The sequence below is a fragment of the Vipera berus genome (genome assembly GCF_964194415.1).
Source record: "Vipera berus genome assembly, chromosome: 2".
Classification (NCBI taxonomy): Eukaryota; Metazoa; Chordata; class Lepidosauria; order Squamata; family Viperidae; genus Vipera; species Vipera berus.
The window spans coordinates 278,821,859-278,834,988 of NC_138203.1; the positions used below are offsets into that span (position 1 = coordinate 278,821,859).

At 42.6% G+C, this 13,130-nt stretch overlaps 1 protein-coding gene across 6 annotated transcripts in view; it reads left to right on the forward strand.

Annotated features, from left to right (window-relative positions):
- LOC308661196 (uncharacterized protein) overlaps positions 1–5,691 on the forward strand; it is a 118,797-nt gene extending 113,106 nt beyond the window's left edge. For 4 of the 6 annotated variants that reach the window (XM_081316053.1, XM_081316049.1, XM_081316052.1 and 1 more), the window contains 3 exons: positions 1,823–1,985; positions 2,756–3,021; positions 4,014–5,691. In XM_081316053.1, coding sequence (XP_081172179.1) covers positions 4,104–5,690 — 1,587 coding nt within the window. In that variant the 5' untranslated portion in view covers positions 1,823–1,985; positions 2,756–3,021; positions 4,014–4,103 and the 3' untranslated portion in view covers position 5,691. The remainder of the gene's footprint in view (positions 1–1,822; positions 1,986–2,755; positions 3,022–4,013) is intronic. The other 2 variants (XM_081316050.1, XM_081316054.1) reach the window with 2 other exon arrangements.
- Positions 5,692–13,130: the final 7,439 nt, after the last annotated feature.

Below are 13,130 nucleotides of genomic sequence, written 5' to 3' on the forward strand. Positions count from 1 at the left end.
ATCCTTAAATCTTTTCAAAAAAACCACACAAAGCAGTTCGTAATTGTGGTAAAGTGAGAAAAGGATTCCCTGACCTGGGTGTTATTAAGTAACGATTGCGATCCCGGGGGGGGGGGAATATCTTCCAGATGCCAGTTAAGCTTCAGGATCTTTTTTGCCCCCTTATCCGCCCCTCGGTCCTGTCATATTCCCAGTGGAAGAGACCCCACAAGAGACCAGGGTCGCCAGTTCTGAACTGGGTTGGGGAATCCTCTTTTAGGATTGTGAAATAAAACCTCAGTGTGGCTCTTTGTAATGTAATCGCACAACAGGCATGTACCACACTGATGCTGTAATCATGAGTCCAACTTCTAGGATTCTGAATGGTTGCTGAATGAACGGATGTATGCTGAGGACTTCCTGCACTTTAATCAAAACACTGCAGGGACATGTGGAGTCCAAATAAAAGTTGTTTATCTTAAAGACATATTTATAATGTAGATGGAACGTAGCTGCTTCATCTTGGCCATCACGATCGCTTAGCCTCAGTTGTCCTTTTTGTGACTGTGAGGATAAATTATTGGAGGAAGGGGGCTGCAGTCACTTGTGCATCTCATACAGGCCCAGGTATTTAAATATGTGTATGTAATACATACATGCTTGCCATCTGTACCCTGAAAAACCTGCAGGGCAGTGGCAGTTTGCACCTGTTTTTATGGAAGCTTCCAGAAGTGGGAGGTCACCACCCAGAAGGTCCTGTGTGGTGAAAACAGCCATGAAAAAGGAGCTGCTTTCCAGGTTAAGCAGTGGATTTCATCAGCCAGTTATGAATCCATCTGGGGGTGATGCTGTTTATCCCACATTTTTCTATCTTGCCAAGAAGTCTGCTGTGGTTTACTTTTTCACACACCTTACTGAAGTCCAGGTGTACGGTATCCACGTAGTTTTGCTGTTCCACTAATCAGTAAGATCCTGCTAAACTCCTCTCTACCCATTCATGCCTATACCTCTGATCTTTTAAGATGTCGATTGAAGTCAAGAAATCCACCACTCCTCACAGCGCTTAAGCTGCTGGCCAAACATCAGAGCACTATACAAAAGTGGATGGAAGCATGGAGTAGCTATACCTCCCAAGATATTTCTGAGCATATTAATCCTAATAGTATACCTCCAGGATTTAATCTACCCCGACACATATGGGTGACATACAGTAGAATTAGAACGACTCATGGGCTGTGTGCCGATTCTCTGTATAAATGGGGAAAGACAGCTTCAGCACAATGTGATTACGGGGCTCCCCGACAGACTATCCAACATATAGTGAGGGCATGCACTAATAGAAGATACCCAGGAGATTTTAAGGACTTCCTCTGCGTAACAACGGCAGCTACTGACTGGATCCCCAAACTCGACATTAAACTCTGAAATGTTATTTCTGTTTTCCTCTTAGGTTTCATAATTGCTTCTTTTTTTAAAAAAAAATTGTTTTAACTGTTCTAACTTGTAAATCTGAAGTGCTTTTAATTCTGTGTGTGACCAGCCATACGCTAAATAATAAATCTCCCCTGATCTGTTTTTGACAAACCCATGTTGGCTTCTAGTAATAGCTTTGTTTGTTTCTAGTTCTTTCTCAGATCCATTGTTAGATCACCTTTTCCAGGATATTCCTGGAAATATTTCGCGAGGAAGTCAGGAGCAAGTAGTCGTGATGGGATGGAGCTCATAAGTGCAAAATCAGAAAGAGGAAAAAAAGGGGCATCAGAAATGGGTGGGTTGGTTACACTAACCTCAATTCTCTTCCCTTCTTTTATGTGATGCCTTAATTTTTCCCTGATTCCTATAGTTTATTCTGGACTGACTTACCACAATTTGGACCGGAATCTTGGTCGTTGCGTGAAGCGGTCATTGAGATGTGACTTGGCTGCTCTTCTCAAACGTTGCAATCCTGCTCTTGTGAGCCTGGTTGTTGAGCAATTTCACGGGGCATTAAGCAAGCAAAGTCTCAGGTAAGGAATCTGGGGTTGCCTGAAGTGGGCAGGAGAGGCCATGTGACTGCTGGCACAGGGCACGTGCGAGTTGAGGGGGTCTTGAAGCAGGTCAGAGATGCTTTGGGACATCTTGACTGAAAACATGCATGGAACACGCAGCTTAGAGAATGGCACAAGGCTGCAAAGGCCTCTGGTCTGGGGATCAAGGGCTCATTTCTCAGTGGCTGAGGTGACAGTGGGCTGAAGTCCTGGTCTGGGTTCAGTGACCACTGGCTGAAACTGTTGAAGGCCCCAGGCCTCCACTTAAGGCCCAGCCTCAGCATTGCTGTCAGTCAGGGCTGCTTTGCATGGCTAGAATAGGGCGGTTTAGGTCTCCACGGGTGGCTGCAGCTTTGAATTCCCACTTCATCACCCCCAGACTCATTGAGGGGGGGGCGCTGTGTCTGGTCTACAAAACTTCCCCTACTCTCAAGAAACCCTTACACCCCTTGCTTGGACCTTCCTCCACTTAAGAACCCTCAAGATGATTTAATAACTGTAACCAGGAGTGTGGGATTGCGCTTGGGGACAAAGGGGGGCATGGGACCCTTCACATAACTATTATTTCACTGAATGATCGAGATTCCAGTCCTGATTGTGCTCATCAAGATCTTCTTGAATCAGGATTCTATATCCATTATTTTATATCCTCAACAAATATTTCCGTATTCTCATCCCTTTTCTAAGTCGTTTGCGGATTATATTCAGATTACTGTCGGCATCTAAACCTTTCTCATTTCTCTTTGCAGGAGACCAGTGACGATGTGTCCATGAGCTCCACAGAAGAGAAATGGTGGTGGTGGTGGGGTGTTCTTGGATCGGGACCCACCAACCTTTGGCCGGGACTCCATTCTAGAGATTTTGGAAATCGTGGCCCGGTTGGAGAAGCAGCTTCCTACACAAAGGGCCAATCGTTTAAGAAGAAATCAAACTGGTCATCAGTGAGGGCCATACCTGACCTTGACCCACAGGGAGGAACAAGTGACCCAGAGACCTCTTAGTTGTAACTTTAAAGGTGAGTAAACAAATCTTGATTAAATCTTGGTTTGGAGAATAAGCATACTGTATATTTTTAAAATCTTTATTGGACAAAAGAGCAACGCATAGAAGTTGTGTTTTGCTCCCAAAGTGCTGGGTCAAACCGTAAGGTAGCTCCATTGAGGACTACATGGTGAGTGCGATTGGGCAAGGCAGTTATGAATCCCTCGGGTGGATCAAGGCCTCATTTCTCAGTGGCTGAGGTGACAGTGGGCTGAAGTCCAGGTCTGGGTTCAATGACCGCTGGCTGAAACTGTTGAAGGCCCCAGGCCTCCACTTAAGGCCCAGCCTCAGCATTGCTGTCAGTCAGTTGAGGGGGCCCTGAAGAAGCTTACTGATGCTTTGGGACACGTTGCTTAGTAACAGTAAGGAACACACAGCTTGGAGAATGGCGCAAGGCTGCAAAGGCCTCCGGTCTGGGGATCAAGGCCTCATTTCTCAGTGCCTGAGGTGACAGTGGGCTGAAGTGCAGGTCTGGGTTCAGTGACCCCAGGCCTCCACTTAAGGCCCAGCCCCAGCATTGCTGTCAATCAGGGCTGCTTTCCATGGCCTGGATAGGGCGGCCCAGACTTCCATGGGTGGCTGCAGCTATGCATCCCTTCATCACCCCCGAACTCATGGGTGACCTGAGCCTGGTCACCTGGATCTCCCCTACCCCCAGACACGCCCACGTCCCTTGCCTGGGCCTTCCTCCTACCTAAAGTTTCAGGCCTTCTTTTTCACGTCGTCATAGGACGAGAACCAAGGAGGAAAAGATAAGAGTCATTGAACAGCAGAAGAGTTTGCCTCCGAGGGATCTAGGGTGACAAAATCAATGGAGATGTTGTCTGGGGTGTACTGCGGACCCCTGCCCGTGACAGACTGGTTGGATTGGAAGAGCTTCATGGTCCCTTCCAAGGCTACGATTTTGTGATTCTCTACCTTTCTCAAAAGGAAACATTATTCTCGTCTTTTTTCTTTTTCCACCAGCAGGAAAACAACTCTGACCAAAGATTCACCTGCAAGTCAACTTTCAAGAGATAGTAGAAAATCAGCACCAGGCAGCAACTGCCAGAAAGCATGGAGGGCGGGAAACTCACAAATCCCCCGTCAGACACAAGCAGCTCTCCGAAAAACCACAAAAGAACCCATGAATGCTCAGAGTGTGGGAAATCCTTTGCTCGCCGGTCCCTCCTTTTGAGCCACAGGAAGGTCCATGTGGGAAGCGGATCCAGTCAAGGTTTGGAGAGTGAGAAATCCCTTTTTGGAAAAGATGCCAAAGATCTCAGACGCTCCTCCAGATTAAAACCCCATAAATGTGAGGAATGTGATTTATGCTTCGGTCAAAAGTCACAGCTTCTTACCCATCAGAAAATCCACACTGGAGAGAAACCCTATCAGTGTCCGGAATGTGGGAAATCTTTCAGTAAAAAAAGCAATCTCAGAAAGCACGAGAGAATTCACACAGGGGAGAAACCTTACAAGTGCTGGGAATGTGGGAAGAGCTTTTCTTGGACGGGAAGTCTTTGGGTCCATGAGAAGATTCATGCAGGAATAAAATCTTACAAATGCTTTGAGTGTGGAAAATGTTTCATCCAGAGTTCAACTCTTCGGACTCATGAGAAAACACACAGAGGGGAGAAAAATGAAAAGTGCCTCAAATGCGGGAAATGTTTTTCCGAGAAATCAAGCCTGGTGCAGCATCAAAGACGTCACACCGGAGAGAGACCCCATGAATGTCCAGAGTGTGAGAGACGATTTATGTGTCTTTCTGATCTTCGGAGACATCAGAAGAGGCACAAAGGGGAGAAACCCTATCAATGTGGGGAGTGTGGGAAAGATTTTCTTACACAAAGAGAGCTTCAACTTCATGAGAGAATCCACACGGGGGAGAAACCATACAAATGTGGGGAGTGTGGGAAATGCTTTACCCTAAAACAAAGCCTTGGAAGGCATCAGAGGCTCCACACAGGAGAGAAGCCGTACAGATGCCTAGAATGTGGGAAATGTTTTGCTCAACATGGAAACCTTTGGAGACATCATAAAATCCACACGGGGGAGAAGCCGTACAGGTGCCTAGAATGTGGAAAATCTTTTGCTGAAAAAGGAGCCCTTTGGACACACCATAAAATCCACACAGGGGAGAAGCCATACAAATGTGTAGAATGTGGAAAATGTTTTGCTCAACAGGGAAACCTTTGGAAACATCATAAAACCCACACGGGGGAGAAGCCATATCAATGCTTCGAATGTGGACAATTTTATTCTACCACATCAAACCTTAGAAGTCATGTAAAAGTTCACACAGGGGAAAGAAACTACAAATGTTTAGACTGTGGGAGAGCGTTTGCTCATTCATATACCCTTAGAAACCACAGCCGAATCCATACAGGTGAGAAGTCTCATAAATGCTCGGAGTGCGATAGATGTTTTTCTCAAAAAAATACTCTTGTGAGACATCAGCGAACCCACACTGGAGAGAAACCATATAAATGTCTGGAGTGTGGGAAATGTTTTGCCCGAACCTCATCACTTTGCAAGCACACCAGAAGTCACACAGGGAAGTCGCCTTACAAGTGTGCAGAGTGTGAGAAAACTTTTCCTTGTAAATCTCAGCTAAAAAGGCATCAGGAAGTCCATCGTAGAGACAAACCCCTTCAGTTGTGAAGAATGTGGAAAACATTTTTCTAAATGTCACATCTTATAATTCACCAGCAACATCACACAATCCCAGAAGGGACATCCTACAGTTTTTTGGTGTGGGGAAACCTTCACAATCAGAAAACCAGCGTGGCAATTTTTTTTGTCCCAGTTTCATGTGCTTTTTGTACACCAAAGCATCCAACAAGGAGAGATTCCAGAAATGCTTCGAGAATGAACGAACCTTTATTGTCAAAGTACAACCATGTATACATTGAGATTAGCTGATCCTCCCTCCGTGCTTCCACCCCCCCAACTCACAGTGACAACAAACCTCCATCTTCAGCAGAATTCAAAATTTTATTTCTGATTTTTTTTAATTTTTCGTTTTGTATATTAAGATTTTGTGATCCAGAAGGGAAGAAGGAAACTCCAATTAGACGCCTCAGATAATATGAGGTCGTGGAAATTGCCTTGTGATTCCATTGCACCTAAAATGACAGGGAGATCCCATTTTCCTCTTGAACGTGTATTTACCTCCCAGCCAACCCAGAGCCCAAGGACCTCCTAGTGGTCTCCCATCCAGCACTGCCGAGCTTTCCTAGAGTGGCCAGGGGTGGCCTCTTAGCTGAGACAAGCACAGTGGAAGGGAGGGTCTCTGGGTCTGGCAAGATGGGGTTAAGGCAAGTCTGGGGTCCAGTTAAAACTCAGGAGCTTCTCGGAGAAAAACTGCAAAGAGGGAAAGGGTTTGTGCTGAAACCTGGGGGGTGGGGGGAAGGGCATTTGCTGATAATTCAGTAGTAATTTTGGGAAACCTTTTTTTTTTTATTGAAAAGTTTTAAAATACAATTTTCCTTTAAAAAACCCACCTTCCCCCTCCCTACTCCCCCCCTACCTCCTCCCCCCCCTACCTCCCCCCAACCTCCCTCCCTCCTCCCCTCCCTCCATCCCCCCCTCCCCCCCCCGACTTCCCAGAGCTAAATACAAGGTATATATCTATAAAAAGACAATCATAAGCAACCATATACTACCCACTATAAAATCTAAAATCCATTACTCTCTAGCTTATATAGGATAAGACACACCTTAACAATATTAACTATATATAAAAAAAAACTAAAATAAAAAAGAAAAAAAAACGAAAGAAGACTTATTCGAATGCTACATAAAACTTCTTAACCCTATACTTGTTCTGGATAAACTCAATCCATTTTCTCCATTCCATAATATAGCGTTCTTGCGAATGATCTTTCAAATAAGCCGAAATCTTCGCCATCTCTGCCAGGTCGGAAACCTTTAAAGTCCACTCTTCTATGGTCGGCAATTCCTCTTTCTTCCAATATTGGCCTATCAAAAGTCTTGCTGCCGTAATTAGGTTCAACATCAACTTAGTGTCCACAACTGTAGCGTCTGCAATTATTCCCAACAAAAAAAGTTGCGGACAAAACTTTATCCTCTGTTTAAAAATCTTCTGCATATTCCACCAGACTTTTATCCAAAAAGCCTTGACCTTCTTACATGTCCACCATATGTGAAAATATGTTGCATCTTCATCACCACACCTCCAACATTTAGGCTGGTAATTCGGATACATACTTGCAAGCTTTTTAGGATCTAAATGCCATCTATAAAACATTTTATAAAAGTTCTCTCTTAGATTTTGAGCTTGAGTAAATTTTACGTTCCTCACCCAAATCTTTTCCCACATGTCCATTGTGATAACTTCTTGGATGTTTTGGGCCCATTTTATCATACAATCCTTAACAAGCTCTGTCTCTGAATCAATCTCTATCAATGCAAGATATATCCGTTTGATATGTGCTGATCCCTGATTTCTAACTTGCTTTATCAAATTTTCATCAATCATTGTAAAACCATTTTTCTGGTCTTTCCACCTGGCCCGTAGCTGAATATATTGAAACCAGTTTTGAACAACCTTCTCTTCTCGCAAGAGGCTATATGATTTCAAACACCAAACATTTCTTTCCAAAGTTAAAATCTCCTTGTACGTAGTCACATCATGTTTGAAGCCAGCATGAATATTTTCTATTGCGTGTTTTGGAATTGCCCACAATGGTATCTTGCAACTCAACTTATGTCTATACTTCTTCCAAACTCTCAGCAATGCCTGTCTTAAAATGTGCACCCTAAACACATTGTCTACCTTCTTATCATACAACAAATATGCATGCCAGCCAAACCACAAATCATGGCCCTCAAGATTTAATAACCTCCCTTGCGTCAAATTAATCCAATCACTTATTCCTACTAATGCAGCAGCTTCATAGTATAATTTAAAATTAGGCAGTTTAAGACCACCTCTCTCACGAGTATCCTGCATAATCTTAAGTTTAACTCGTGGTTTTTTCCCTGCCCACACAAATTTATTGATACCACGCTGCCATTCCTCCAAATTAGAATCTTTCTTAAGGATCGGTATCATTTGAAACAAAAATAAAAATTTGGGCAGGACATTCATTTTCACTGCTGCAATCCGTCCCAACAAAGACAATTGCAATTTTTGCCAACTCTCCAATTCTTTTTGAATTTTCCCCCATAATTTTTCATAATTATTTTTATATAGCTTTGTATTAGAGGGCGACAAAATCACCCCCAAATATTTAACCCTCTTAACAATCTCAAATCCAGTTAATCCTTCTAAGAGAGCCTTCTGTGAAACTGTCATATTTTTAGCCAAAATTTTAGTTTTCTGTGTATTTACCTTAAATCCAGAAACCTTCCCATATTGTGTTATTATCTCCATCAGGTCCACAACAGAGTGCTCTGGCTGGGTCACTGTAACAACCAGATCATCTGCAAATGCTCTCAATCTATAGTCCTGATCCCCAACTTGTATCCCCTTAATTTTTCCCGAACTCCGAATCTTAACCAATAATATCTCTAATGTTAACACAAATAACAAGGGCGATAACGGACACCCCTGCCTTGTGCCCTTCTCAATGTTACATGCTGCTGTCAGGCTATTGTTAACTATGATTCGGGCAGTTTGTTTTTGATATAATGCCCTAATCGGCTGTAAGAAATTTTCCCCAAAATCCATTTTATCTAAAACTTTCAACAAAAATTGCCAATTCAATTGATCAAAGGCCTTTTCAGCATCTAAAAAAATTAGCGCTGCAGAGATCTGGTTGTGCCTTTCCAAAAACTCTAAAACATCAACTATATGTCTCACATTATTTTTCATTTGCCTACCACTAATAAACCCCGTTTGATCCCCATGAATCACCTGTTGCAGAACCCTCATCAGTCTATTAGCCAAAACCTTAGCAAATATCTTATAATCTGTGTTCAAAAGCGATATCGGTCTGTAATTTTTAACTTGAGTAGCATCCTGGTCTTCCTTCGGAATCAAAGAGATAAAAGCTGTTCTCCAAGACGGTGGCACCTTTCCCTCCCTCTGAATTGTCTGAAACAGTTCCTTTAACGGCTTTATCATTTCTAATTGTAAATTTTTATAATAGGCTGCAGTCAAGCCATCCGTACCTGGCGCTTTATCCAACTTCAATTCCTTAATTGCTGTAAGAATTTCTTCTTCTGTAATCAGTTGATTAATCCCCTCTTTTTGTACTTGCGTAAGAACTGGGATGCTAGCATTCTCCAAATATATGTCAATATCTTTTACATTAATTTCCTCTTTAGTATATAATTTCGAATAAAAATCCACAAAAGCATCCTTAATAAGATTCTGTTGAAACACAACCCTTCCTTTATACTCAATCTTATCTATATTAGAGGCCCTTTGTTTTTTCCTCAGTCTATAAGCTAACCATCTGCCTGGCTTATTAGCGTTGCAAAAAGTATTATGCTTAGCAAACCGCAGATTGGTTGCCACTTGATCTGCCATTAATTTATCAAATTGTCCTCTTAGCAGTCTAATAGCCTCCTTAACCTTCACATCCTCTGGATTCAGAATCAAAGCCTTTTCTTTTTCCTTTATTTCATTCTCCAGTTCTTTCCTTCTAGTTTCCACTGCACGTCTATGTCTGTTATTCATATATATCAACACCCCTCTCATATATGCCTTGCTAGCATCCCAAACCATATCCATAGAGGTACCCTTATTCATATTAATCTCAAAAAAATCCTTCATCCGCTGTTTGCATTCTTCCACATTTCTCTGATTTCTAAACAAATTCTCATTTACACGCCATGAGCGCCTGTCTCTTTTCTCCTTATCAATCTCCAACCAAACTGGACTGTGGTCAGAAATAGTTCTTGCACAAATCTTCACCTTTTTAGTTCTTAAAAAAAAATCATTAGTCAACAAAATAAAATCAATCCTCGAAAAAGATTGGTGTCTATCAGAATAAAAAGTATAATCCTTCTCCTGCAAATGCCTCTCACGCCAAATATCTCTCAATTCCAGGTCGTCCTTCATTTCAAAAAAAGATTTAGGCAATCTAGCATGACTTGGAATACGCTTAAAAGCTCCAGCCTTGTCCAACTGTGCATCCAAGACACCATTCCAGTCTCCCATAAGAATAAAAGATTTATAATCCAACTGGGTAAGCTTTGTGTGGAGTAAGCTAAAAAAATCCGCTTGTTGTTGATTAGGTGCATATAATCCAACTAGAAGCGTCTTTTTGCCTTCTAACAACAGCTCAATCATAACATATCTTCCATGCTTATCTACTTCAATTAAGTCTGCTGTTAAGGCACTTTTAACATAAACAACCACTCCATTTTTCTTATTCTCTGCAGAGGCAACAAATTGCGTACCCAGTCTCGAGTTCAATAAATACTTTTGATCCAAAACTCTAATATGCGTTTCTTGCAAACATATAACATCTATCTTAAATTGTTTTAAATATTGAAAAACTTTCTTCCTCTTCTGCGGTGAATTTAGTCCATTAACATTCCAGGTTAGAAATTTAGTTGCCATGCATATCCTCCCAAAGCTCTTGGAGCACAGCTTTGATAGGGCTAATTTCTTTAGGCCGTGCTCCTCCCACAGCTTGCGTACGTTGTGAAGAATCTGAAGACTTTTGCTGATCTTGTTCTTTTATTTTCTTTGCTCGTTTTAAAGCAGCACGCGTTACTCTTTGCTCTCTAGGATCATCCAAAGAAGTTGTATCTTGATCTACTCCAGGGCCACTTTCCTCTGTTTCATCCTCTTGATGTTCTCCTTCTCCCGATCCCTTTCCAGCTTCCAGAAGTGTTGATGGGGTTGCTTTTAAGACGTTATTGTAAAAATCACGCGCTTGCTTCACAGTAATCAGCCGATACCTTTTACCTTCATGCATCACCATCAGCCCATCTGGAATCTCCCATCTGAACCTTATATCTCTTTGCTTAAGCTCATGCACGAGAAATGTATAGTCCTTCCTTCCCCTTAAAATCCTTGGAGGAATTTCTTTTAAAACCAAGACTTCTTGTTCAGCAATCACCACTTTAGCATCATAGGCAGCTTGTATAACTTGATCTCTAATCTCTCTTTTTGCAAAGTAAACCACCACATCTCTAGGCAATTTTCTCTGTCTGGCAATCCATGAATTCACCCGAAACACTTTATCCATAGCTGCTCTTATTTCAGATGCTGGCTGGTTTAATACCACTTCAAGAGCCTCAGAAATCAGCTGCTTTAAATCTTCTTTAATGTTCTCTTTTAACCCTCTGATTCTAACAGCAAACTGCATCTGGTAATATTGGGCTAGGCTTAACTCCCTTTCCATTTTGTCTCTTGCATTTTCATTCTCCCGTGCTTTTACTTCTAATATAGCGTTCCTTTGAGCCAGATCATCCATTTTTTCATCTAATTCTTCCACACATCCCGCCACTTTATGCACTGAAGACAAAATGTCTACCTTCATCACGCTGTACTTCTGTTCCATCCTCTCTTCCATTCTCTCCTCCAATTTCTCCAATTTCTCCTTCATCTGTGCAAATTTATCACCGATTGATTGATTGATTGATTCCAAAAGTTTATCCAGAGCATCTCGTAAATCCTTCGGTGTCAGCACTTCAGAAGGGTGCAACGCCTGTAGTGATGATTGTTGCACCGGCGAGGATCCACCGCTCCGAAGAGTTTTAGGGGGAGGTTTCGCCGCCATCTTTTAGTCCTCAATTATGACGCACTTTCACTTAAAGTTTAAAAAGTCCAAAAAGCTAGAAAGTATAGTAAAATAATCCTCTTCACCTTTACCTCTTGCACCGCTCTGCCTGCTCCTTTAAATCATAGTTCTTTCCTCAGGCAGGGATGGTTCGCAGACGCCTGGCTCTGCTCCAAGAAGTTCGGAGCAGAGACGCCGGCCAGCTGGGAGCAACCCAGGCTTCGGGGGAGTTCAATCCTTCAGCCGCCCAAGCTCCAAGCTCAGGCGGCCCCGGAGAACTCTACCCCTACCTGAGACCTCACCCCCTCCTCTTCTCCCGAGGAGGGGGCTTCAATTTCGCCCGAACAGCTGATCAGCGCTGTTTCGGGCGAAAAAACAAACAGCTGAGCCGCGGGCAGCCCGGGAAGGCTGTCTTCGGCGCCGCGCCGCCACCGGAAGCCCGTAATTTTGGGAAACCTTTTTGTAAGGAACAAAAATATTAATGGGAAAATAATATTTTTGTGTTGGTCAACAGCTGGTTTTAAAATTAATATAAAGATCACAAACTAAATATGAACATGGGAGAGCAAATAGAACTGTTGGGGGGGGAAGTGTAAGAAACATGAGCATTATTTTTTAAAAATAGAAATTGTATGTCAAAATAATTACGTTAAGGCACGGGATGAAATCGAGAAGGATGTGTTAGGATGTGGGAATTACAACTCTGGCTGGGGAGAATTTCTGTGATTAAAAATGAATGCTTTTACCTACTTCCGTGACGTTTCTGTTTAAAACAAAAGTTGAATTTTAAAACTCTTCAGGATGTAAAGAAAAGAGGATAGATAGTCTGATTGGGAAATTCTCCTTTGCAGCCTGTTCGGTTTGGGCAAACAGAATGAGTTTTGCTGAGAAATAAAGAGAATTTTAAAATAAGAAGAGCAGGAGCTGAAATTTGGGTGGCCTGGTTTGTACGTGGTACAACTTCAACAATCCTTGTGATCGAAGTGATGCATTGGGAATCCGGAAGGGATATAAAACCGGGACGGTGCCCGAGAAATTCTTGGCAGAAGAAGACGATTTATGGGAAACGAAAAGAGCAGGCAAAGGGAAACGGTCACGTATGGAGAGTTGTTAGAAAAAAGGAACACGGGAGAATACAAGGGAAAGTCAGGAGATCAGCAGAGGGATTTAATTTCTCTCCGTTTTTCCGTTTTTAAGAAGAGACTGACTGAAATGGTACAGGGTTTCCTGCCTGAGCAGGGGGTTGGACTAGATGACCTCCAAGGTCCCTTCCAACTTCTTATTCTTGTAATAATAATAAGTTGGAAGGGACCTTGGAGGTCATCTAGTCCAACCCACTACTAAGGCCGGAAACCCTGTACCATTTCAGACAAATGGCTGTCCAGTCTCTTCTTAA